The sequence below is a fragment of the Mobula birostris genome, chromosome 28 (genome assembly GCF_030028105.1).
Source record: "Mobula birostris isolate sMobBir1 chromosome 28, sMobBir1.hap1, whole genome shotgun sequence".
NCBI lineage: Eukaryota > Metazoa > Chordata > Chondrichthyes > Myliobatiformes > Myliobatidae > Mobula > Mobula birostris.
In genome coordinates this window covers 7,469,418-7,496,934 of record NC_092397.1, presented here as the reverse complement: position 1 = coordinate 7,496,934, position 27,517 = coordinate 7,469,418, and the positions used below count along the sequence as shown (strand labels likewise).

At 52.8% G+C, this 27,517-nt stretch overlaps 1 protein-coding gene across 1 annotated transcript in view; it reads left to right on the top strand.

The window, feature by feature from the left end:
- dpp3 (dipeptidyl-peptidase 3) overlaps nt 1-27,517 on the top strand; it is a 61,744-nt gene that overhangs the window by 28,156 nt on the left and 6,071 nt on the right. Inside the window, exons 6-17 of the mRNA XM_072245769.1 lie at nt 1,820-1,913; nt 3,831-3,961; nt 7,762-7,892; nt 9,604-9,662; nt 11,583-11,777; nt 14,938-15,050; nt 16,414-16,506; nt 17,613-17,672; nt 20,632-20,756; nt 21,991-22,111; nt 23,954-24,133; nt 24,852-25,014. Of these exons, the coding sequence (XP_072101870.1) occupies nt 1,820-1,913; nt 3,831-3,961; nt 7,762-7,892; nt 9,604-9,662; nt 11,583-11,777; nt 14,938-15,050; nt 16,414-16,506; nt 17,613-17,672; nt 20,632-20,756; nt 21,991-22,111; nt 23,954-24,133; nt 24,852-25,014 (1,465 nt within the window). The remainder of the gene's footprint in view (nt 1-1,819; nt 1,914-3,830; nt 3,962-7,761; nt 7,893-9,603; nt 9,663-11,582; nt 11,778-14,937; nt 15,051-16,413; nt 16,507-17,612; nt 17,673-20,631; nt 20,757-21,990; nt 22,112-23,953; nt 24,134-24,851; nt 25,015-27,517) is intronic.

Sequence of the window (27,517 nt, the reverse complement as noted above, 5' to 3'; positions counted from 1 at the left end):
CTCAGAGAGTGGTTGGTGCGTGGAATGCACTGCCTGAGTCAGTGGTGGAGGCAGATACACTAGTGAAGTTTAAGAGACTACTAGACAGGTGTATGGAGGAATTTAAGGTGGGGGGTTATACGGAAGGCAGGGTTTGAGGGTCGGCACAACATTGTGGGCCGATGGGCCTGTACCGTGCTGTACTATTCTATGTTCTGTGTTCAAACCACTTCTGTAGATAAGCTTGCCAAGAACAACCATAGGGAAAAGAAAAAGAACAACAGATGGAGAGAGATGGAAGACCATTATCACCTACATCATATGATATGGCACAGAGATAGGGGTAAATCGCAAAAGATCCAGGCAAACTCTTTTTCCACTGGGTTTGGGCGAGACCAGGCTAGAGGTCATGGGTGATGGGTGAAAGGTTCATAGGTTCAATTTAATGACAGAGAAACGTATACAATATACATCCTGAAATGTTTTTTCTTCACAAACATCCACGAAAGCAGAGAAGTACCCCCAAAAAATGAACAACAGTTAAGCGTGAGAACCCCAAGGTCCCCCCCCCCGGCTTCACCCCCCCCCACACGCGTAAGCAGCAGCGAGCAATGATTCCCCCCCTTCCCCGCACCGGCAAAAAAAATGCATCGGCACCGCCATCGAGCACTCAAGTGTGCAGCGAAGCAACAGCAAAGACACAGTCTTGCAGTTACCCCAAAGACTTCACGTTTCACCCGGTATTCGACATACCACAGGCTCTCTCTCCCTTCCTAGTAAGGGAGAGGGAGGTGTCTCCATTTTCCCGGCGAGCGGAGAGACATAACAAACAACGCTGGTTTACGATGTTAAAAGTCCGTTACGTCGTTTTTTTTCGAGCTCTGGGCCTAAAGATCTCGGGGTCTTCGGGCGCACAGCAGTAGATTTTCCGACTCCCCCGACGACACACGAGTCTCCTGCCGTGACACCGACCCGCGATCCGCCCGTCTCCGGAGCCCCGAGATCTCAGGCTTCCGAATCTGAGCCGGGCTCTCAGGCCGAACCCTTGGCGTGCCGAACGACGGCCGGTCCTGAAACCCTGCGAACAATGGGTCACATTCCCGCAAAGAACCGAACTCCAGGTCGGGGTCTTCAAAGGAACCCTGAAAGGCAAGAATAAAGATATTAAAGATGGAAATAGAGCTGTTTCTGAAGATGCAAACGAGGAAGTCCCTGTTTAGTGCTATCTTAACTCTGCCTCCGTCTCCAAAGGGTGAAATATTTAAGGGGAACTTGATCGCTCAGAAGGTGGTGTGAGTGGGGAACGGGCTGCCAGCAGGAGTGGTGGATGGGGGATGGATTTCACCAGTTAAGAGAAATTTGGGTAGGTACGTGTATATGGGGGGCTAGGTGCGGGTCGATGGGACGAGGCAGAATAACTGTTCAACGCCTACTGGAGGCTGATGGGTTCTTGGTTACCTAGGAATTTTAATATTCGATGGGTTTCAATGAGATCCCCCCTTTTCATTCTTCTAAACTCCAGCGAGTACAGGCCCAGAGCTGTCTAAACACTCCCAGCAGTCTCCACACTTGCAGTCCGCTCTTCACCTGGGGTTTCCTGGACGGTAGGGAAGGTGGGACAGATACTGATTCTCCCGCGATTACTGGTTAGCACAATTAATGCTAGTCGTAGTTTTTCCACTGATTCTATGGTACATCTTTGTTCTACTGTGAATGTCTGCAAGAAAATGAATCTCCGGGTAGTCTCACTACTTCGATAATAAATTTGCAGTTACATAGACATAATGAGCCCTGTTACATAGACATAATGAGCCCTTCCGTTTTTCTTCCCCTCCTCCAGCGTATCAGCGCTTACAACACCCGCCTGTTTAAGACCGCGGGTGAAGACGGGGCTCCCCTCTACGAGGTCAGGCTGGCCTCGGTCATTAAGGACGGTAGGTGTTTAAAAATTCGGCGACAGAGCAGCCCTACGAACCGCGCCACCCGGGAACTCACCGACTTAACACGAGCCAATCGCAGGCCAGTCTGCAACGACCCACTCACCCGCTAACCGATGCGCCTGCGGACTGTGGGAGGAAGTCCACCGCACGCAGTCGCGGGGAGGACGTGCAGACTTCTTACCATATCTAAACCCGCCCCCCCCCCCCCCATGCCCGGAACGCCGCGAGCTGCAATAACGTCACACTAACGGCACCCTGCCAGGTGTTAGATCTGGTAGTTTTGTGAACCACTGAATGGGCTGATTCCATTCTTTGTGTTCACGACCGCCAACTAGCAGCGCAATGTAATTGAAGGAATATTTTACGACAGATAAGCTCAAATGCTGTTTCCGGTGACGGGCCTGTCCCCACCGGTACCGTACCCCGGTGTCACACAGTAACAGACCTGTCCCCACCGGTACCGTACCCCAGTGTTACACAGTGACTGACCCGTCCCCACCGGTACTGTACCCCGGTGTTACACGGGTGACAGACCCGTCCCCACCGGTACCGTACCCCGGTGTTACACGGCGACCCGACCCGTCCCCGCTGGTACCGTACCCCGGTGTTATACCATGACAGACACGTCCCCACCAGTACCGTACCCCAGTGTCACACAGCGACAGACCCGTCCCCGCTGGTACCGTACCCTGGTGTTATACCATGACAGACACGTCCCCGACCGGTACCGTACCCCGGTGTCACACAGTAACAGACCCGTCCCCACCGGTACCGTACCCCGGTGTCACACAGTAACAGACCCGTCCCCACCGGTACCGTACCCCGGTGTCACACAGTGACAGACCCGTCCCCACTGATACCGTACCCCGGCGTTACACGGCGACAGGCCCGTCCCCACCGGTACCGTACCTTGGTGTTACACAGTGACAGACCCGTCCCCACTGATACCGTACCCTGGTGTCACACGGCGACAGGCCCGTCCCCACCGGTACCGTACCCCGGTGTCACACGGCGAAAGACGAGTCCCCACCGGTACCGTACCCTGGTGTTATACAGCGACAGGCCCGTCCCCACCGGTACCGTACCCCGGTGTCACACGGTGACAGGCCCGTCCCCACCGGTACCGTACCCCGGTGTCACACGGCGACAGGCCCACCCCCACCGGTACCGTACCCCGGTGTCACACGGCGACAGGCCCATCCCCACCGGTACCGTACCCCAGTGTTTACAGTGACAGACCCGTCCCCACCGGTATCGTACGCCGGTGTTGCAAAGCGACAGTTCGGGTTGCCAACTTTCTCACTCCCAAATAGGGGACAAAAGTAGCAGTCATATCCCGGGACACTTTACCCAGGAAAGACTACAATGACCATGAAGCCTTGCGCCGGCACCTGTGTGCGCATGTGCGTACGTGCCGATTTTTTTTTCTACAAGTCAGTTTTGCTTTAATCTTCCCGATTCTGTTGTGAAACTACACTGTACATACATTATTTCTACTTTATATAGGCTGTGTATTTATCATATCATTCCTGCTTTTACTATATGTTAGTGTTATTTTAGGTTTTGTGTTATTTGGTATGATTTGGTAGGTTATTTTTTGGGTCTGCGAGCACTCACAAAATTTTCCCATATAAATTAACGGTAATTGCTTCTTTGCTTTACGCCATTTCGGCTTACGAACGGTTTCATAGGAATGCTCTACCTTAGCGGGGGAAATACGGGACAAGGACGGTCCCATATGGGACAAACCAATTTACCCCAATATACGGGATGTCCCGGCTAATACGGGACAGCTGGCAACCCTGGCGACAGACCTTTTCCTGTTGTTGGCCCATGTTCGTGACTCTCTCCCCCTTTGTGCCCCGTGCCCCTTCCCAGCTGTGTTGGGCTCAGTTTGACCTCTCTCCGCAGACACCCCATCGAAGGGCGAGTCCGACAACAAGTGCGGTGCGTACGAGTTTGAGGGCGTGAAGTTCAGAGTGACCCGCGGCGATTATTCTCCGCTGATGAAGAAGGTTGTGGAAAACCTGGAGAAGGCCAAGGTAAGCCGGGACCTGTGCGCGAGCACGAGTATTGAAAGCACCCGGAGGAACTTGGTGCTGTTGTAATGTTAAATCCGGTTGTGGCTGCTTCAATCCAACTTCAGCTGGTTTAGTCCAATTTTGGCTGGTTTAGTCTGGACGGGGAAAGCTCAGTTCCGTTTCGGCCAGCGCAATCTTGTTTAAACTGGTTTTGGTCACTTTAATCTGGCTTCTGCCTGTCAAAGCTGGTTTCTTCTCGTTAACGTTGGATGAAGCTGACTGAACCCTCTTGACCCCAGCGTCACGAGCGTGTGCACCGCCCTCCTACCAGAAGTCACTGACCAGCTGTTTGTGTGTGTGCGCGCGCACGCTTTTAAGTATACACGGAGCTCGCGCGCTCTCGTGCCTCAGCCCCGCTGGCCCTTGGTTCCTGCATGGGGGGGAGCGCTGCCCGCCATCGGTGTGTCGAACGTAGCGCGAAGTTTGGCGTTTCCCGCCTCGGTGTGCGTTTCCAACCGGGCGCGAAGCCAGTACCTCTTGTCAGCGACTGTGACCGACTTGGGGAGCCGGAGGTCATTGACCGCAGGGGGAAGGAGCTGGACGTGCACGAGCCAGACCTCACGTCGGAGGTGGAGGGGGGCCAGTGGCTGTAGATTCCTTGGAGTCATCACCTAGAGGATCTGTCTCGGGATCAGCACGTCCGTGACATCACAAAGAAGGCACGGCTGCGCCTCGACCTTCTGGGAAGTTTGCGTTGATTGGACGCCGCCAGGAATTCTGACAAACTTCTCTAGCTGCAGAGTGGAGTGGTTGCCTCACAGCCTGGCATGGAAACACCAATGCCCAGGAGCTGAGAGTGGTGGGTGCTGACCGGCCCATCACGAGAAGAGCCCTCCCAACCATTGAGCATATCTACAGGACCCTTTCAGAATGGCAGGCAGTGACTAGTGGGGTACCGCAAGGCTCAGTGCTGGGACCCCAGTTGTTTACAATATATATTAATGACTTGGATGAGGGAATTAAATGCAGCATCTCCAAGTTTGCGGATGACACGAAGCTGGGTGGCATTGTTAGGTGTGAGGAGGATGCTAAGAGGATGCAGGGTGATTTGAATAGGTTAGGTGAGTGGGCAAATTCATGGCAGATGCAATTTAATGTGGATAAATGTGAAGTTATCCACTTTGGTGGCAAAAACAGGAAAACAGATTATTATCTGAATGGTGGCCGATTAGGAAAAGGGGAGGTGCAACGAGACCTGGCTGTCATTATACACCAGTCACTGAAAGTGGGCATGCAGGTACAGCAGGTGGTGAAAAAGGCGAATGGTATGCTGGCATTCACAGCAAGAGGATTCGAGTACAGGAGCAGGGAGGTACTACTGCAGTTGTACAAGGCCTTGGTGAGACCACACCTGGAGTATTGTGTGCAGTTTTGGTCCCCTAATCTGAGGAAAGACATTCTGCCATAGAGGGGGTACAAAGAAGGTTCACCAGATTGATTCCTGGGATGGCAGGACTTTCATATGATGAAAGACTGGATCGACTAGGCTTATACTCGCTGGAATTTAGAAGATTGAGGGGGGAGCTTACTGAAACGTATAAAATCCTAAAGGGATTGGACAGGCTAGATGCAGGAAGATTGCTCCCGATGTTGGGGAAGTCCAGAACGAGGGGTCACAGTTTGAGGATAAACGGGAAGCCTTTTAGGACCGAGATGAGGAAAAACTTCTTCACACAGAGAGTGGTGAATCTGTGGAATTCTCTGCCACAGGAAACAGTTGAGGCCAGTTCATTGGCTATATTTAAGAGGGAGTTAGATATGGCCCTTGTGGCTAAAGGGATCAGGGGGTCTGGAGGGAAGGCTGGTACAGGGTTCTGAGTTGGATGATCAGCCATGATCGTACTGAATGGCAGTGCAGGCTCGAAGGGCCGAATGGCCTACTCCTGCACCTATTTTCTATGTTTCTACATGGAGCACTGTTGCAGGACGGCAGCCTCCATCATCAGGGACCCCCACCACCCAGGACATGCTCTCTTCTCACTGCTGCCATCAGGCAGGTAGTACAGGAGCCTCAGGTCCCACACCACCAGGTTCAGGAACATTAGATTAGATCATGAGGACACTCAGTCCTCGTTTATTGTCATTTAGAAATGCAAACATTAAGTAATGATACAGTATTCCTTCAGAGTGATATCACACAAAAAAACAGGACAATCCAAGACTAAAACTGACAAAACCACATAATTATAACATAGTTACAACAGTACAAAGCAATACCATAATTTGATAAAGAGCAGACCATGGGCATGGTAAAAAAAAAAGTCTCGAAGTCCCGATAGCAGGCGGCAGAAGGGAGAAACTCTCCCTGCCATGAACCTCCAAGCGGCGACAGCTTGCCGATTCACTGGAAGCACCCGACCGCAGCCGACTCTGAGTCCGTGAGAAAGCTTCGAGCCTCCGACCAGCCCCTCTGAGCACCATCCTCTGCCGAGCGCTTCGACCTTGCCCTGGCCACCGAGCAGCAAGCAAAGCCGAGGACTTGAAGCCTTCCCCTCCGGAGATTTCAGATCACGCAGTAGCAGCGGCAGCGAAGCGGGCATTTCAGAAATTTCACCAGATGTTCCTCCGTGCTCTCACGTCCGCCTCCATCAAATCAGGATTGTGCACGGCACCCTACTTGACAAGTAACAGACATCACCACCGGAGTGGCTGCTGCGAGCTGCGTTGCGCCGCCATCTTCTCCTCCCTCCTCCTAACTACCCCTCAACCATCGAGCTCCTGACCCAGTGTGGATTAAGTCACTTACCTCAGCACTGAACTGATTCCACCACCTATGGACTCATTTTCAAGGACTCTACAACTTGCGTTTTCAGTATTAATTTACTTATTTGCATTTTCACAGTTTGTCGTCTTTCAAATGGTTCAATTTAATGTCAGAGAACGTGTGCAGTACACAACCTGAAACTCTTGCTCTTCACAGACGGCCTCGAAACAAGAAACCCCCGTAGACTGAATGATAGAAATATCAGAACCCCAAAGACCCCGTCCTCCACCCCCACTCATGCCAGCAGGAGCACTGACCTCCCCCCACCATGCAAGCAATAGGCAAAGCTCTCAACGAGACCTTGAGCTGGAGTCCATCAAAAACTACAGCCCATAACCCAGCATTTCAGTGCCTCAGGCGACCTCTTGTGCTCCGAGGGTGAGAGAGGTCCCTCCTCCAACAGTGAGAGCGAGAGACCAGCGGCTCGCTGTTCTGATGTTTCGATCTCCCTCATCACCCACCTCCCCCCCACCGACTCGAGGCTCCCACTCACCATCGAGAGAGGGATCGCTCGAGTACAGGTGCCTCTCTTCTGACAGCACACCGCCTGCCGTCCGGATGTTTCAGCCCCCCCCCCCCCGCAGTCGGCGAAATCGGCGAGGAACCGGGTCGTCCGCGGCGGCCGCTCCCCGAGGGCGCCCGACAGCCGGTTCGAAGGCTGACCGCCTGCGAAGAGCCGCAGCTTGGGCTGTAGGTCACAGACTCCGACAGAACCCCGACCGCCTCGAGGAGAAGGGGAAGACAAAAGAGAAGAATGTGCTGTTTCGTGGAAGAACTGCAAGACGTCGCCTGGGTCTACAAAAACCGCTGGCCCCAACCATTCTTTTGCATGGTATTTGTTAGCGTGGATATTTTCATTCATCTTATCGTGTTCCTTTTGTATTTAGTGTGAGCGGCGGCGGGGGAGGGATGATTCCCAGGGTAGAGTCTGGTGACATGTAGGCGCTTTGTTAACAAATTTGACCTGAACTTGCATTTCTGCCCCCCTGTTCCGCAGAGCTACGCCTCCACCCCCAACGTGGAGCAGATGCTGGGGCACTACACCCGCAGCTTCACCACCGGCTCCATCGAAGCCCACAAGGAGGGCTCCAAACACTGGATTCGTGACGAGGGGCCCATTGTCGAGAGGTGAGGCTGCATCAGACAGCATTTTGTTTTTTTAAAAACAATGGCTCTGTGTACTTTTCCTGCTCGGCAGCAGGCGTCCGCGTGCACGTTCGCAAACGCGGGAGACGCTGCAGACAAATTAAACCACAGGAAATCACTCTGTTTGAGTTATGGAAGACGTGCAATGCAGAGAGGAAAGGAACTGCTTAATGAAGAAACTAATACTTATCATCCGCTGAATCAGCTCTGCAGAATGCTGACAAACTTTAATGCAGCCATTTCTCTATCTCTCTCTCCCTCCCCTCCCCTCCCCTCCCCTCCCTCCCTCCTCCCTCCCTCCTCCCTCCCTCTCTCTCTCACCCTCTCCCCACCCCTCTGTCTCCTCTTCTCTCACCTTCTCTCCACCCCTCTACCCCTCCCCCCTCTCTCACCCTCCCCCCTCTCTCACCCTCCCCCCTCTCTCTCCCTCCCCGTCTCTCTCACCCCCTCCCCCTCACGCCCCCACCCCCCTCACGCCCCTACCCCCCTCACGCCCCTACCCCCTTGTCACGCCCCCTACCCCCTTGTCACGCCCTCTGCCCCCCCACGCCCTCTACACACTCTCGCCTCCTCTACCCCCCTCTCACTTCCTCTCTCCCTCACCCCCACTTCCCCCCTCCCCCTCCCTCCCTCCACCACCAAAACCTCCTCACACAAATACTGTCCACCAGAGGGAGCAGGGTCTCCCAGTGGCCACACATTTTAATTCCAGTCCCATTCCCATTCTGACATGTCTATCCACGGCCTCCCCTACTGTCAAGATGAAGCCACACTCAGGTTGGAGGAACAACACCTTATATTCCGTCTGGGTAGCCTCCAACCTGATGGCATGAACATCGACTTCTCTAACTTCCGCTAATGCCCCACCTCCCCCTCGTACCCCATCCGTTATTTATTTATATACACACATTCTTTCTCTCTCTCCTTTTTCTCCCTCTGTCCCTCTGACTATACCCCTTGCCCATCCTCTGGGTTCCCCCCCTCCCCCTTGTCTTTCTCCCTGGGCCTCCTGCCCCATGATCCTCTCATATCCCTTTTGCCAATCACCTGTCCAGCTCTTGGCTCCATCCCTCCCCCTCCTGTCTTCTCCTATCATTTCGGATCTCCCCCTCCCCCTCCAACTTTCAAATCCCTTACTAGCTCTTCCTTCAGTTAGTCCTGACGAAGGGTCTCGGCCCGAAAGGTCGACTGTACCTCTTCCTACAGATGCTGCCTGGCCTGCTACGTTCACCAGCAACTTTGATGTGTGTTGCTTGAATTTCCAGCATCTGCAGAATTCCTCGTGTTTACACACAAATACTTTCCCATTCCTGCACCCGCACAATTACCTTCTTTTATTCTGGTTAATTTGGAGACGGGGCACGATAACCAGCCCTCCCAGCCCAACGAGCCCACGTTGGCCAAATGCTCCCACGTGACCAGATGCTCTTACAGAGTTCCATTTTATTTCGGGGTACACCAAGGAGGAATCGCGATTAACTCTTTCCTTGCTGGGATGAGGGTCCCATAGGTGAGGTGAGGGTGTCTGAGCCAGTGCAGTCGATTCTTAGCGTTCCCCTCCATAGATGCTGACTGACTTGCTGAATCCTTCAGTGTCTGGTGTGTGTGTGTGTTGCTCGTGACACTAAGAAGGTGGGACAGAACAACGGGGGAGCGAGATGTTTCAACTGAAGCTATTTTTCTCGTTCCACAGTTATATCGGGTTCATTGAAAGTTACCGAGACCCCTATGGATCCAGAGGGGAGTTTGAAGGTACGGCCGACGACTGGGTTGTGTTTTTACCGTGGGTGGGATGGGCACCTGCAGAGCCCTCTCCCGGCGAGGATGGGACCAAGGGAAAGAGGGCTGGAATAAAAAGCTCTGTTCCGGGATGGCTGCATCTCTGTGGGTGACCCGCTCAGCTCCATGGTTAGGCGATAGGAGAGCCGGGTTGAGAGGATTAATAAATCAGCCATGATGGGATGGCCAGAATGGCCTCGATGGGCCAAATGGCCTAATCCTGCTCCTGTATCGTATGGTTTTGTGGTTTGAGTAATACCCCAGGGACGTGAGCGTCGTAGTCCCAGACGTGGAGGGGGGTGGTTTGTACGGGCAGAAAGAACACAGTTCTGTTACAGGGTGAGTTACCGTTACAAGGAACATGTGGTCCCGTTGCAGGGGTGTATACTGAGAGAACGCAGTCTCATTGGAGGGTGTGTACAGGGAGAATGCAGTCCCATCAGAGGGGTGTGTACAGGGAGAACACAGTCCCATTCGAGGGGAGTGTACAGGTAGAACACGGTCCCATCAGGGGGGTGCGTGTACAGAGAGAATGCAGTCCCATCGGAGTGGTGTGTACATGGAGTACACAGTCCCATCGGAAGGGTGTGTACAGGGAGAACACAGTCCCATGGGAGCAGTATGTTTACTGGGAGAACGCAGTCCCATCGGAGAGGTGTGTGTCCAGGGAGAGCACGGTCCCATCAGAGGGGTGTGTTTACTGGGAGAACACAGTCCCATTGAAGGGGTGTGTACAGGGAAAACGCAGTCCCAGTGGAGGTTGTGTACAGGGAGAACATAGCCCCATTGGAGGGTGTGTGCAGGGAGAACGCAGACCCATTGGAGAGGTGTGTGTACAAAGAGAACGCAGACCCATCGGAGGGGTGTGTGTACAGAGAGAACGCAGACCCATCAGAGGGGTGTGTGTACAGAGAACGCAGACCCATCGGAGGGGTGTGTGTACAGAGAGAACGCAGACCCATCGGAGGGGTGTGTGTACAGAGAGAACGCAGACCCATCGGAGGGGTGTGTGTACAGAGAACGCAGACCCATCAGAGGGGTGTGTGTACAGGGAGAACGCAGTCCGATCAGAGGGCAGTGTTTACAGGGAGAACGCAGTCCGATCAGAGGGGTGTGTTTACTGGGAGAACACAGTCCCATTGAAGGGGTGTGTACAGGGAAAACGCAGTCCCAGTGGAGGTTGTGTACAGGGAGAACATAGCCCCATTGGAGGGTGTGTCCAGGGAGAACGCAGACCCATCGGAGAGGTGTGTGTACAAAGAGAACGCAGACCCATCAGAGGGGTGTGTGTACAGAGAGAACGCAGACCCATCAGAGGGGTGTGTGTACAGAGAACGCAGACCCATCGGAGGGGTGTGTGTACAGAGAGAACGCAGACCCATCGGAGGGGTGTGTGTACAGAGAGAACGCAGACCCACCGGAGGGGTGTGTGTACAGGGAGAACGCAGTCCGATCAGAGGGCAGTGTTTACTGGGAGAACGCAGTCCCATTGCAGAGGGAGTACACAGTCAGGGTCATCAGGATGAAGGGTCTCGACCCGAAGTGGTGATTATTTATTCCTGTCCACAGATGCTGCCTGACACGCAGAGTTCCTCCAGCATTTTGTGTGTGTTATATAATGTTTTAGTGGATGAACTTTTGGATACCGAGGGGGCAGTGCAGAGCACGTGACCTTCTGGGGCAAGAGACAGGGTGGCTCGGAGTGAACTTGTCTTACTGGTGAGGATGTTGGTAGCTGACGCAAGTTACCACAAGCCTTGCTCGAAATTCAAGTTAATTTATCGTGCGACCGGGACCGCGTAACTGTGTCCTTTGCCCACTCTGCCATATGGACCTTAATCACGTTCTTTTTCCTCCCGGTCTCTCCCCCACCCCTGCACTGCAACCTGCCAGGGTTCGTGGCCGTGGTCAACAAGGACATGAGCGCCAAGTTCTCCCGGCTGGTGGCCTCGGCCGAGCATCTCCTGCCGGAGCTGCCCTGGCCCAAGCAGTTCGAGAAGGACCGCTTCCTGAAGCCCGACTTCACCTCGCTCGACGTGCTGACGTTCGCCGGGAGCGGGATTCCAGCGGGGATCAACATCCCAAACTGTGAGTAGCTTCCCTACGTCCCCCCCCCACCGCCTCCACTCCTCCCCACCTGACGGATCATTGGCTATAAACCAGTGCCCTCCCCCTCACTCCCTTCCACGGTCAATAATTCCAGTCTCACACTATAAGACAGTATATGGCTGATTTATTATCCCTCTCAATCCCATTCTGCTGCCTTCTCCCCCTCTCCTCTGTCATTGTCGTGACTATCCCTCGAGGTCGGGGTTCATAGTCTTCGTTCTGTTGATCTACTTATGGGCTCTCAAGTGGCTTATGAGTCCAATCTTGGCTTTGAAAGTTCTTCCGCATTCAGGGCAGGTAGTTCCAGATGGCAGATCGGACTTTGGTTGTTGCTGCCTCTCTTTCCATTTTCTTCTCTTTTCTTCTAATTCTGCACATCTGTTGGCTTCGAAAGTTGCTGTTCCTTCTCGGATGATGGCTTGCCAGAGTTTCCTGTCCTTGGCATTGGTTTCCCAATTGTTGATGTCGATGTTGGCTTTTAGGACGTCTTTGAATCTCTTCTGTTGTCCGCCTCTTTTACGTTGGCCTTCTTTAAGCTGGGAGTAGAAGATTTGTTTCGGCAGACGTTCGTCTTTCATCCGAACAACATGACCGCTCCATCTTAGTTGGTTCTTGATGACGTAGGCTTCAATGCTCGTTGTTTTTGCTTCATTTAGCACGCTGACGTTGGTTCTTTTATCTTCCCAGCTGATACTATTTAGAGAACCTGTCAACCTCCGCTCTAAATATACTGACTAGGCCTCAACCCTTTGGCTGAAGAAATTTCTCCTCATCTCTGTCCTATTCCGAAGCTGTGCCCTCTGGTCCCAGACCATTGGAAACATCGTCTCCACGCCCACTCTTACCTGTCAGTATTCAGTCGGCTTCAGTGAGATCCCCTCCTCGTTCTTCTAAGCTGCACGGGTACAGGCCCAGAGCCATCAAGCGTGCCTCGTACGTCAACCCTTTGTCTTCTGGGGCCATTCTGGTGAACCTCCTCTGGACCCTCTCCAACGCCGGCACACCCTTTCTCAGATTAGGGGCTCGAAACAATCGGGGAGTACGCACAGAAAACAGAATCGGAGAAAGGAAAGGTTAAAACTATGAAGAATAGTGACCTAAATATTTAAGTCTAATTGTTATTTAAGACTCAACTCTTTGGTACATGGTTAACGTGCCAAAGTTTAAAGAAATGTTTAGGGTTATGTAATTATTTTATAAAAGCTTGCGTAGGAGTGCTCTTCATAGAATCTTGTAGCAGTCTTGGGGATGTTCAGAAGTTCAGAGTATATTTACAACCATGTACGAGCTTCAGTTTGTATATACGAGCGTATACGAGCTTGAGTTTGTATATACGTGCGTATACGAGCTTGAGTTTGTACATACACGCTTGAGTTTGGACTCCTAACAGGCAGCCACAAAACAAAGAAACCCAATAGGAGGAAGAAGACCGTCAAACACCTGATGTGCAGAAAAATAAATAAATCCATCACGGGTAAAGCCCTCCCAAATATTGAGCACTTCTACACGAAACGCTGTCGCGGGAAAGCAACATCCATCATCAGAGATCCCCAACGCCCAGGCCGTGCTCTCTTCTCACTGCTGCCTTCAGGAAGGTGATACAGGAGCCTCAGGTCCCACACCACCAGGTTCAGGAACAGTTATTACCCCTCAACCATCAGGAAGGAGGTACAGGAGCCTCAGGTCCCACACCACCAGGTTCAGGAACAGTTATTACCCCTCAACCATCAGGAAGGAGGTACAGGAGCCTCAGGACCCACACCACCAGGTTCAGGAACAGTTATTGTCCGTCAGCCATCAGACTCCTGAACCAGAGGGGATAACTTCACCCAACTTCACTTGCCCCATCACTGAAATGTTCCCACAACCTCTGGACTCACTTTCAAGGACTGTTCATCTCATGTTCTCGATATTTATTGCTGTTTACTTACATTTGCATTTGGGCACTTAGCTGTCTTCTGCCCTAGTTCGGTGGCCTTTCACTGAACAGCTACTATTCGATAGACTTGTTGAGTATGCCCGCGGGGAAGGTGAATCTCGGGGTTGTCTACGCTGACGTATATGCACTTTGATAATAAATTTACTTTGAACTCCTTTGAACTTTGAAAAAGTGAGCAAACAACGCTCGCAAAAGCAGGTCCACAGCCGCGAAGCCGGTCGTCACTGTCGCTGAAAGCCGCTCACCAGCGTTCCGACCCCGTACAAGAGTGTGGACAGATGAGGCTGATTCAGGAGCCTGTTAAAATCAAAGTGTACCATTCTGATATCTTTCCTTTATTCACTGATAATGCAAAATAAACTGATAAGAGGGACTGTTCTCACCTCCAAGTGATGTTTACTAACCACATAGAGCAGGGGTCCCAGCCTGCGGGCACCACGGTTAACGGTAAGGCTTCGCGGCATTTAAAAAAAAAGGGTTGGGAACCCCTGATTGAGAAGAGGGAACCTCAGCGTGGTTTTGAACTCTGCTGGTGGGATTGTGAGGAGGCTGCAAAGAGGCTCCAAGTCACTTAACAGCACGGTTGCATAGCATTAGCGCCAAGGCTATCACAGTGCCTGCGACCCCGGGTTCAATTCCCGCCACTGCCCGTAAGGAGTTCGTACCTTCTCCCCCGCGGCCGCGCAGGTTTACTCCGGGCGCTGCGGTTTCCTCCCACAGTCCAAAGACGAAACGGCTGGTAGGTTTATTTGGTCACGTGGGTGTACGTGGGGCATCATTGGGCCAGAAGGGGCTGTCCCTGTGCAGTATCTTTAACAGGATAAGAAACCTGGAAATTCCAGGGGGAGAGCACCCGGGGTCGGAATCAAACCTGGATTCCCGGAGCCGTGGGGGGCATCGGCACTACCTGCTGCAGAAGCCGCGGCCCAAAGGATACAAAGCCCACGTCACCCAAGGTGCCACCGCAGAGTGTGTACCAGCAGATGTCTCCTAACCTGTCAAGTTCATTACTGGGTCAGTCGTTCCCTTCCACACTGATATCAGGGGTGGGAGATAGGGGTTTACGGTTCTAATCCGGCCTCCCGCCCCCTCACCTCCCTCCACTCTGCAAGGCTCATTCCCTCGCTCCCACTGGCACCTTGCCTTGGAAAGCTCTGCTCCCGTGCCCTTGTAACCCACGGTGTCCTTTCAAACTCACAGACGACGAAATCCGGCAGACGGTGGGCTTTAAAAACGTCTCGCTCGGTAACGTGCTGGCAGTGGCCCACGCTACCCAGAAGGAGAAGCTCACCTTCCTGGAAGAGGAGGACAAGGTCTGTACATGTGTGTCCCTCTCCCTCCCTCCCTCCGTCCAGTGTTTGTGTGTGTGTGTGTGTGTGTGTGTGTGTCTCTCTCTCTCTCTCTAATGTCTGTGTGTGTCCCTTTCCCTCCCTCCCTCCAGTGTTTGTGTCTCTTTCTCTGTCTGTCTCTCTCTCTCTCTCTCTCATGTCTGTGTGTGTCTCTCTCTCTCTCTCTCTCTATAATGTCTGTGTGTCTCTCTCGCGTCTTTGTGTTTGTCTGTGTGTGTCTCTTGTGTGTGTTTCTCTGTCTGTCTCTCATGTCTGTGTGTGTCTCTCGTGTGTGTTTCTCTGTCTGTCTCTCATGTCTGTGTGTGTCTCTCGTGTGTGCACGTGTCTTTTTCTCTCATGACTGTGTCTCCCTTTCTCTCTCTCTAGTGTGTGTTTGTGTGTATGTGCATCTCCCTCTCTGGTGTCTGTGTGTGTCTCGCGTCTTTGTGTTCGAGTGTGTATGTCTCTCTCTGGTGTGTGTGTGTATGTCTTTTTCTCTCTAGTGTCTCTGTGTCTTTCATCTCTGTATGTGTGTCTCCCCCCTCTCGCTCTTTAGTGTGTGTGTGTGTGTGTGTCTCTCTCTAGCGTCTGTGAGTGTCTCTTTAGTGCCTATGTATGTGTCTCCCTTTCTCTAGTGTCTGTGTGTCTGTCGTGACTCTGTGTGTGTCTCTTTTGTGTGTGTGTCACCCGTCTCTCTTTAGTGTGTGTCTGTGTGTGTGTTTCTCTCTCTCTCTCTCTGTAGTGTCTGTGTGTGTGTCTCTCTCTCTCTCGTATCTGTGTATGTGTGTGTCTAGTGTGTCTGTGTCTGTGTGTCTGTCATGACTGTGTGTGTCTCTTTAGTGTCTGTATGTGTCACCCCCATCTTTAGTGTGTGTCTGTGTGTCTCTCTCTCCCTCTCTCTCTAGTATCTATGTACGTGTGTCTCTAGTGTCTGTGTGTATGTCTCCCTCTCTCTCTCTAGTGTCTGTGTGTCTGTCGTGACTGTGTGTGTCTCTTTAGTGTGTGTGTTTCTGTCTTTCTCTCTAGTATCTGTGTATATGTCTCTCGTGTCTCTGTGTATATGTGCGTCTCTCTCTCTAGTGTCTGTGTGTGTGTGTGTGTGTGTGTGTGTCTCTCTCTCTCTCTCTCTCTCTCTCTCTAGTGTCTCTGTGTGTCTCTCTCTCTTTAGTGTCTATGCATGTGTCTCCCTCTCGCTGTCTTTAGTGTCTGTGTGTGTGTGTGTCTGTCTGTCTCTCTATATATCTATTTGTTTGCTTTCTATGTTAGGTGACTCCTGTACCCCCAGTCCAGAGCTGAGGCCGTTCTGCCCCTCAGGTGCCGTGCTGACCCTGTCTCCTTGCTCCCACAGGACCTGTACATTAAGTGGAAAAGCCCCTCCTTCGAGGTTCAGGTTGGCCTCCACGAGCTGCTGGGACACGGCAGTGGGAAGCTCTTCGTTCAGGTCAGTGGGCATTTTACAGAGGAGTTACACCACCCCCCTCCCCGTCCCTCTCCCCATCCCATCCCTCCCTCCTGTAGGCTGAGACTCTCCAGTCAGGCTGGAGGTGGGAGGTGGTCCCTGCCACCAGGGGCAATGTCCCCAGTCCCCACGCGTCGATCTTCCTGGAGTGATTAGAGTTCCTGCCCTGGGCTTTTCCAGGAACAGAGGGGGGAGAGGGTGTCCTCGAGGTGGGTAAGGGGGAGAGGAGATCCTTTTCGAGGCGGTTGGGTGGGAGATGAACCTACTCTGAGGATCCTTGTCGAGGTGGGTGGGTGAGAGATGATCCCACTCTAAGGGTCAAGGTGTGTGGGTGGATGATCCCACCCTGGGGGTCCTCATCGAGGTGGGTGAGGGAGAGAGGAGCCCACCCTGAGGGTCCTTATCGAGGTGGGTGAGGGGGAGAGGAGCCCACCCTGGGGGTCCTCGTCGAGGTGGGTGAGGTGGAGATGATTCCACTCTAAGGGTCAAGGTGGGTGGGGAGGAGAGGAGCCCGCCCTGGGGTTACCTGTCGAGGTGGGTGCTGGGGGAGAGATGAGAGGAACCCATCCATGGGGAACTTGTCGAGTTGGGTGAGGGGAAGAGGAGCCCTCCTTGCTGAGGTGGGTGGTGGCGAGGAGCCCGCCCTGGGTGTGGTTGTCGAGGTGGTTGGGGGGGGAGGTGTACGAGGTGGGTGGAGTACAGGACTGTTCCCCCAGACCGAGCGCGGCTAATACAGGGAGTATTATTTTAAGGTGACGGGAGGAAAGTGTGTGTGTGTGCGGGGGGTGTGTGTAAAACAGGTCACAGTCACAGAGCGACACAGTCAGTGACCACTATTAGGTACAGGACTGGGCTGTAGCCCGTCCGCTTCATGGTCCGACGTGTTGTGCGTTCAGAGATGCCCTCCTGCACGCCACTGTTGTAACGGGTGGTTATCTGAGTTACTGTCGCCTTCCTGTCAACTTGAACCAATCTGGCCATTCTCCTCCGACGCCCCTCAGTAGACGAGCCCTCCTGGAGTGTCCTCGTGCGGGAAGGGTTTGAGACTTTGGTATAATCTCCTCTTCTCCCTCTTCCCACACCCGCAGGACGACAAGGGGAAGTTCAACTTCGACACGGCCCTGGTGAATCCGGAGACGGGCGAGACGGTGAGTGGCCGCGCCGGGGTCCCCGGCTAGACGCCGGGCAAGGAGAGGCTCTTTGGCCCATCACGGGCTGGCCAGCCCTCGCTGTAGCCTGCTCTTTTCAAGAGAAAAATTGTGTGGGGTGGCAGGACAGGGCAGCGGTTGCAATGCTTTTACCAGTGAATTGGAATCAGGGTTGCTATCGCCGGTGTGAAATATGGTTTTGAGGCGCCAGTGGCCCGCCTTTGCCCCTTGTCAGTAGAAACAGTCCCGCCGGGCCTAGTAGCTAAGCCACACGTGGAGGCCAAGAGTTGGACTTGGTTGTCAGAGGCTGTTCGAGTCGCACGCCATTTGGAGCACTTTGTAGGTAGTGGGAGCTTATCCCCACTACCACCTCTGACTATGACAACCTTCAGAACCTTATATAATTCGTGCAAAGACAGAGCAAAAAATTAGTCAGGTTGCGTTCGTAGAGTTGAATGTCAGAGGGAACAAAGCTGTTCCTGACACGTTGAGTATCTTTCTTCAGACCCCTGTACCACCTCCTCGATGGGAGCAATGAGAAGAGGGCATTATAACAATATAACAATTACAGCACGGAAACAGGCCATCTCGGCCCTTCTAGTCCGTGCCGAACGCTTACTCTCACCTAGTCCCACCGACCTGCACTCAGCCCATAACCCTCCATTCCCTTCCTGTCCATATATCTATCCAATTTAACTTTAAACTACAACATCGAACCTGCTTCAACCACTTCTGCTGGAAGCTCGTTCCACACAGCTACCACTCTCTGAGTAAAGAAGTTCCCCCTCATGTTACCCCTAAACTTTTGTCCTTTAACTCTCAACTCATGTCCTTTTGTTTGAATCTCCCCCCACTCTCAATGGAAAAAGCCTATCCACGTCAACTCTATCTATCCCCCTCATAATTTTAAACACCTCTATCAAGTCCCCCCTCAACCTTCTACGCTCCAAAGAATAAGGACCCAACTTGTTCAACCTTTCTCTGTAACTTAGGTGATGAAACCCAGGTAACATTCTAGTAAATCTCCTCTGTACTCTCTCTATTTTGTTGACATCTTTCCTATAATTCCTATATTATGCAGGTGGCATTGTGGATAATGAAGTAGGTTTTCAAAGCTTGCAGAGAGATTTAGGCCAGTTAGAAGAGTGGGCTGAAAGATGGCAGATGGAGTTTAATGCTGATAAATGTGAGGTGCTACATTTTGCTAGGACAAATCAAAATAGGACATACATGGTAAATGGTAGGGCATTGAAGAATGCTGTAGAACAGAAGGATCTAGGAATAATGGTGCATAGTTCCCTGAAGGTGGAATCTCATGTGGATAGGGTGGTGAAGAAAGCTTTTGGTATGCTGGCCTTTATAAATCAGAGCACTGAGTATAGGAGTTGGGATGTAATGTTGAAATTGTACAAGGCATTGGTGAGGCCAAATTTGGAGTATTGTGTACAGTTCTGGTCACCGAATTATAGGAAAGATGTCAACAAAATTGAGAGAGTACGGAGAAGATTTACTAGAATGTTGCCTGGGTTTCATCACCTAAGTTACAGAGAAAGGTTAAACAAGTTGGGTCTTTATTCTTTGGAGCGTAGAAGGTTGAGGGGGGACTTGATAGAGGTGTTTAAAATTATGAGGGGGATAGATAGAGTTGATGTGGATAGGCTTTTTCCATTGAGAGTGGGGAAGATTCAAACAAGAGGACATGAGTTGAGAGTTAAAGGGCAAAAGTTTAGGGGTAACATGAGGGGGAACTTCTTTACTCAGAGAGGGGTGGCTGTGTGGAACGAGCTTCCAGCAGAAGTGGTTGAGGCAGGTTCGATGTCATTTAAAGTTAAATTGGATAGATATATGGACAGGAAAGGAATGGAGGGTTATGGGCTAAGTGCAGGTCGGTGGGACTAGGTGAGAGTAAGCGTTCGGCACGGACTAGAAGGGCCGGGATGGCCTGTTTCTGTGCTGTAATTGTTAGATGGTTATTAAACTAATTCAAAAGGGAAGGATGGGAGTCCGAAATCTGTGTCTAACTATGTGTTTTACTTCGCGTGTCGTGGTAGCGTGATAACGTAAGCAAGTCACGATTTATACGTATGACCCATAATGAATTATTTAAACCAGCAAGAGTGCTTACTCAAACAATATATTCACAATGGTACCGATATGAAATAAGCAACAGGGGGCATGACCGGGGCGAAGGGGGCAGGGGGTGGTTCTTAATGATGGACGCCGCTGTCTGAGATAGCGCCTTCTGAAGATGTGTCCGACGCCGGGGAGCCTGGTGCCCGTGATGAAGCTGGCTGAGTTTGCAGCGTCCCACGGCTTTTTCCGACCCTGTCCCCTGGCCCCCACCCCCTGCGCCAGACGGTGATGCGACCAGTCAGAATGCTCCCCGCTGGACAGCAGGGTGGGGGGGGGCGTCAGCCCGAGACTGCGGGAGCGGTCTCGGATTGGGGGGGGTGGGGGGCGCAGTTACGAGATCAGAGGTGGTCACTCAATACTGAGACGTAGAGAAATTTCCTCTCGCCGCAGGTGGTGGATGTGTGGGATTCTCTACCTTTCGGAGATTTTTTTAAAGAAAGGAGGGAAGCTTTGTTCGTCACGCGCGCATCAAAACCCGTCGTTTGCGTCCACGGCCAGCGCGGTCCGAGGATCGTGCTGGGGGGGGCAGCCCGTAAGGGTGGGCAACATAGCCCGCCCACAACCCACTAATCCTGACCTGTACGTCTTTGGGACATGGGAGGAAACCAGAGCACGGGGAGGAAACCCACGCAGTCACGGGGAGAACGTACAGACAGCGGCAGGACCTGAATCCCGATCTCCGGCACTGTAATGCGTTACGCGAGCCGCTAAGCTACTGTGCCGAGTCTGTCGGGGGGAGGGGGGGCCTAGTTCACACCAGATGCAGGCAGGTGGTGCTGATGGTCCAGACCCTCACCTCTCTTGTTCTAACCCCCCCTCCCCTCAGGTTAAAAGCTGGTACAAGCACGGCGAGACCTGGGACAGCAAGTTCTCCACCATTGCCTCCACCTATGAGGAATGCCGGGCCGAGTGTGTTGGCTTGTATCTCTGCCTCAACCGGGAGATACTGAAGTAAGTTTGCCGAATGGCCCGATTATAATTTATCTAGAGATGGAGTGTGAAACAGGCCACACTGCTATTTAATTAAACTGAGCTGAAAATGCTTTGTTGATGATTTTCATCCGTACTCAGTGCCTGAGGCCTCTCGCTTGAAGTGTCCAACGATAATCAGCCAGCTTTGATGGATTTCAGTTGCCTTGATACCATCGCTCCGTGGTCGTAATGTCCTGGTGAAATCTTTCACCCGTGCTCGTCACTGACAGCGCCAAGACTGGCAGGGAAGAATTCTAAATGGGAACTCAGGAAATGAATCTTTAGTGACATGTTACACTTCCTGTTGCATTCTGCGGCGAAGGACGTACAGAGTTTCCTTACGGATGGCGCCGGAATTGAACGCTGAACTCTGGCCCTAAGTTTAGATTTAAGAGATATCCCGGCGAGCCCACGCTGGCCAGTTACACCCATGTGACCAAGTAACCTGGTATCCTGTACGGGAACCAGGTCTCCCGGAGGAGACCCACATGGTCACGGGGTGGAGACGTACAAACTCCACACAGACAGGGAATTGAACCCGGGGCATTTCCGCCATGGCGTGATGCCACCATGCCACCTATAGGGGGCACTGTCTTGTAAAGATTTGTGCATATGATGGAGCTGCCCAATCTACCCCACCTCCCTCTCCCCCACCTCCTTCCTCCCACCCCTCCCTCTCTCTCCCCCACCTCTGATCCCCTCCCTTCCTCCCTCTCCCCACCTCACCCCCTTCTACCACTACCCCCCTTCCTATCTCCCCTACCTCCCTTCTCCCAGCCCCTCTGCCCCACCCTAGCCCTCTCATCCACTTCCCCTACCACTGCTCCACATCCTCCATGGACCCCACCCTCAGGCCCTCCCTACTCTCTGCCCCCTCCTCCCTCAGCCATTCAAACGTGCCTGATCTATCCACCCTCTCAACCCCCTCTCTCCTGTTTTCTCCCCGTAACCTTTGATTAATCAAGAGCCTCTCCCCCCCCCCCGCCCCACTTTAACGGTGCCCATCGACCTGGCCTCCATAGCCGTGTGTGGCGGCGATTTCCACAGGTTCACCGCGGTCTCGGGGGGCGCGTGAACAAGTGAGGCCTGCGATCAGCCCTGGTGATGTGTACGGAGAGACGGGCTGCATACTCCCGGGGACTTCTTCCCTCTGTGGAATGCCCCGGAATCGGCCTTCCTCACGGCCTCTCGCTTCTCTCTCGCTGCGTTGTAGGATCTTCGGCCACGAGGGGAGTGACGCCGACGATGTCATCTACGTGAACTGGCTGACGATGGTGCGGGCAGGAGTGCTGGGCTTGGAGTTTTACACCCCCGAGAACCAGAAATGGAGGCAGGTGAGGGACACTGACCATAAGACATGGGAGCACAACCAGGCCATTCGGCCCGTCGAGTCTGCTCCCCTCATTCCATCATGGCTGATCTGTTATCCGTCTCAACCCCACTCTCCTACCTTCTCCCCGTAGCCTTTGAAATGACCAACCTCCACTTTAAATATACCCAACGACCTGCCCACCACAGCCGCCTGTGGCAACGAATTCCACACGTTACGTACCCCATAACTGGGTTGCCAAACCAGCAGAAATGGACCACCTAGTTGGAGTCTGGATTACTGGAACTAAGAAAATTTTATTAAAGAAATAAGTAACACAGTACTCTAATAGTAAGGATATAAATGCAACAGGTTAGCAATGATAAAACACACATGTACACAGAACTAGGATAATAGGATCAATCAAGCTCTATCGCAGTCTAGGGGTAAAATGATCAGTCTCAAGTGACGCAGAGTTCAGTTCAGCTTAGTACAGTTCGCAGTAATCGCTGTTGTGCCGTTGGAGAGAGAGAGAGAGAGAGAGATAATGATGATATGCAAATTCTGATTCAAACAGACCTTTGATATTCCTCGCAGTTAGCTTCTGGGCGAGCCCTTTTAATATCTTCTGAGGTCACCGACTGTGACCCCTCCGTTCAGGATACGATCGTTCTTCCGCGGTGAACCCGGCACCCAGGCAAGGGCGGACACACACACCAGGTTCCCGTCGATCGTACCTTTTCACCCTGTGCGTCTATGCTCGGTCCCGCGACCAGACCTCCAAACTCCCACCAACTTGTGGGGGCACACCGCACTTCCAGGGTCTCGTTACCTCGTGATCCCGTGGTGTCTGTTGTGCCTTAGCGAACCTGTTCCTTTTATCCCCCTGCTGGGGTATCGCCTGTCCATCAAACTTCAAACAGTTCAGGTTCAAAGCAACCGGTCTGACAATACTTGGAACTGTCTCTTTTCGTTAATCTCTCTCGTCTCTCATTAACATTTTGAACGCTTCTCTCTGTCTCTGTTATCTCTCTCATCAGCATCAATCTTCTGGTAACTTGGTTTTTTGTCACACACACATTCTCCGCCCCCTCCCTCAAGAAATTCCTCCTCGTCTCTGTTCTAAAGGGACGTCCCTCAGTTCTGAGGCTGTGCCCTCTGGTCTTAGACTCCATAAGACCGGAAGACAGGAGCGGAATTAGGCCGATCGAGTCTGCTGAGGCGTTCAATCATGGCTGATCCATTTTCTCCCCCCTCCTCAACTCCATTCCCCAGCCTCCATAAGACCATAAGACATAGAATCAGACTTAGGCTATTTGGCCTATTGAAATGGACTCCTCCACTACAGGAAACTGCCTCTCCTATCTAGGCCTTTCAGTGATGTCACCCCTCATTCTTCTAAGCTAATCTTCTAAACTCCGAGTACAGTCCCAGAGCCATCAAACGCTTCTCATATGATAACATTTTAATTTCCAGACACACACACACACCCTGTTGTAATCGGGAATGCGATCTCCAAACAGGAGTAGAAGCAGAGAAATCTGGAACTTGCAAGCACGAGGTTTGGGTACTTGAGGAGAAATCTTCAGGGGAAGATTAGGATCCCTAAATGAAGAGGGACGGCGGGTTAGTATATTTGCAGACGGCACGAAGTCCGATGGAGTTGTGGATAGTGTAAAAGGTCGCAGCGGGACATTGGCGGGAGGGGGAGCTGGGCTGAGAAGTGGTGGATGCAGTTCAATTTGAGAAATGTGTGAAGAGAATCACTTTGGAAGTTTGAGCTTGAAGGTGGAGAGAGACTCTCACTCACTCGCTGCTCACTCACACTCACTCGCGGTTATCATTCCCCTCGCTCCCCTCGCCCCAGGCTCACATGCAGGCTCGCTTTGTCATCCTCCGGGTGCTGCTGGAAGCTGGCCAGGGCTTCGTCACCGTCCGGCAGACCACCGGCGCCGACGGCAAACCGGACGCCATCATCACCCTCGACCGCAGCAAGATCGCCACCGTCGGCATGGCGGCCATCGAGGCTTTTCTGAGGAAGCTGCAGGTGGGTGATCTATCAACCTCTTCCACCTCCCTACCCCACCCAATCACCCCTCTCCATTCCTCTCCCTCCTCCCCTACTCTCCTCTCTCCTCCTTCCCCTCTCCTCCCCTTCCCCCTCCTCCCCCCTTTCCCCTCCTCCCCTACTCTCCTTTCCTCCCCCTTTCCCCCTCCTCTCCCTCCTCCCCTCTCCCTCCTCCCCTCTTTCCCCTCTCCCCCCTCCTCCCCTCCCCCCTCCTCCCCTCCCCCTCCCCCCTCCTCCCCTCTCCCCCCCTCTCCCCCCTCTCCCCCCTCCCCCCTCCTCCCCTCTCCCCCCTCCTCCCCTCTCCCCCCTCCTCCCCTCTCCCCCTCCTCCCCTCTCCCCCTCCTCCCCTCTCCCCCTCCTCCCTCTCCCCCCTCCTCCCCTCTCCCCCCCTCCTCCCCTCTCCCCCCTCTCCCCCTCTCCCCCTCCTCCCCTCTCCCCCTCCTCCCCTCTCCCCCTCCCCCCCTCTCCCTCTCCCCCCTCCTCCCCTCTCCCTCTCCCCCTCCTCCCCTCTCCCCCTCCCCCCTCCTCCCCACAACCACCCTCAGTGCCTCCGTCCCTCGCTCAGCCCCGATCCCCATTACCTTTGCGCTGTCACGGGGATCCCCAGCCGATGTCCCGCCATTCCTGCCCGTGTTGCCGCTGCTGTGCAATTCTGCCTCCCGCTGACCGGCTCCCCTCCTGCTCCCCCCACCCTCAGGTGTACAAGACGACGGCTGACGTGGAGGCGGGCAGGGCGCTGTACGCCAGGTACTCGGAGGTGACGGACGCCGAGCCACAGAGGTTCCTCACCCTGCGGGAGACCGTGCTGCTACGCAAGGAGGCGCGCAAGATGTTCGTCCAGGCCAACACTCGGATAGAGGGTAGGCCTATCCCTCTCCCCTCTACCTGCAGGGGGATGGAGATAGAGTGAGGGAGGATGGCCCTTCCCTTCATCCTGGAGGGGAGGGACTGGATGAGATAGGTGTGGGGAGAGTTGGCTGGGAGGGGGTACAGTTTCTCTATCAGGAGGGGAGGGGCGTGTCCTCAGTATACTCGTCTGAAATCTGAATCCACAGAACCCTCTGCTACCTGGCCCTCTTTTACGCGGAGATTCGGTGGGTTTGGACAAGTGCTGTCCTGCATTCGAGCTGTCATAGCCTGGGGGTGGTGGTGAGGATAAGCTCCCACTACCTATTAAATGCTCCCAGTGTCGTGCAACTCAAATAGCCTCTGACAACCAAGTCCAGCTCCCGGCCTTCACCTGTGGCTTGCCTACTAAGCCCAGTGGAACCATTTGACAGGAGAAGGGGCAAAGCTGGGTTACTGGCACTTTAAAACCAGTCGCTTCGGGCAGTTGGGGCTCGCCAGCCGTGGTTGGCAGCTCATTTTGGAGAAGGAAAACTCTGATCTCAAACCCCTGCTGCTGAAGCCTATACCCACGCAGGGAGGGAAGGGCTTTGAGAGTAAACCCTGAGGCAGAAATCCGGACCAGGAGACCCTAAGACAGTCCTACGTCGAGTTCAACACTGTCTGGCGGCAACTGGAGCCAAACCATATTGGTCTTGGCCGTCCCTCTGGGTTCATCAGATGTGTGGAGAGGGGGAGCTTGCTACGTGGGCAACAGCTCGCTGTCCGTATCGTCCTGCCCCGGCTTGCGTGTCATGTAGACAGCTAGGGCACAATATCCATGGTCAGAGGGCCAGTGTCCTGCGTGAGACTCCTTCTGTCCCTTCCCACACAGTCAAACAGCAGAAGAAACAGGCCCTTCAGCCCACATAGCTCATGCTAACCCATAGCAGATTTAGGACCATTAGACCATTGTGTCAGCTCCACAATTTGATTGCCATTTATTTTCCCTACACGTCCCATTCTTCTGCCTTTTCCCCGGTACCCTTTGACACCTCTACTAATCAAGAACGTGTTAGACTCAGCTTTAAATACACCCAATGTCTGGGCCTCCGCAGTCATCTGTGGCAACGAATTCCACAGATTCACCACCCTCTGGCTAAAGAAATTCCTCCTCATCTCAGTTCTCAAAGGACACCCCTCTATTCTTAGACTCAACCACTATAGGAAACATCCTCTCCGATCCTCCTTTCTTAAAGAGTGAGTAACGTTTGCAATTTTCTGGTCCTCTGGCACCGTGCCAGAGTCCAATGATTTTGGAAGGATCATTACTAATGCCACCACAATCTGTAATGCTCCCTCTTTCAGAACCCTAGGGTGCAGTTCCTCTGGTCTGGGTGTCTTGTGTATGTTTAGGTCTTTCAGCTTTTTGAGCACCTTCTCTCTTGTAACAGTAACTGCACCCACCTCTCTTCCTTCGCACACTACATCATCAGGCGCACTGCCGTTGTCTTCCACAGTGAAGACTGATGCAAAATACTCCCTTAGTTCATCAGTCATCTCCTTGACCCCTGTAATTATTTCTCCTGGCTCATTTTCTACCGGTCCTAGATCCACTCTCATTTCTCTTATTTTTGCCATACTTGAAAAAACTTTTATTATCCACTTTGATATTATTTGCTAGCTTGCTTTCATACTTCATCTCCTCTCTTCTAATGATTTTTTAAAACTTCCCAATCCTCTATCTCCCCACTAATTTTTGCTTTGTTGTATGCCCTCTCTTTTGCTTTTATAGCCACGGTCGTACTATTTTACATTTGAGTATTTCTTCATTTTTGGAATACATATGCCCTGCATCTCCTTCATTTTCCCCGAAACACACACCATTGTTGCTCAGCTGGAGTCCCTGCCAACAGCTCCTTCCAATTTACCTTGGCCAACTCCTCTCTCATACCACTGTAACACTGCTACATCAGACTCACCAAATTTTAAGTTGAACTCAATCATAATGTGATCACCGGTTCCGAAGGGTTCCTTTACCTTAAGCTCCCTAATTGCCTCCAGTTCATTACGTAACACCCAATCCAGTGTAGTTGATCCTCTCAACACACATCAAAGTTGCTGGTGAACGCAGCAGGCCAGGCAGCGTCTCTAGGATGAGGTGCAGCCGACGTTTCGGGCCGAGAGCCTTCGTGAACAATTAGCGGAAGTTTGAGAAGTCAATGTTCACGAAGGCTCTCGGCCCGAAACGTCGGCTGTACCTCTTCCTAGAGATTCTGCCTGGCCTGCTGCGTTCACCAGCAACTTTTACGTGTGTCGATTGAAACTCCAGCATCTGCAGATTTCCTCATGTTTGTGTACCTGATCCTCTAGTAGGTTCAACAACAAACTGCTCTGAAAAGCCATTTCGTAGGCATTCAACAAACTCACTCTCTTGAGATCCATTACCAACCTGATTTTCCCCAATCGACCTGCATGTTGAGATCTCCCATGACTGCCATAACATTGTCCTTTTGACAACCTTTTTCTTGTTCCTGT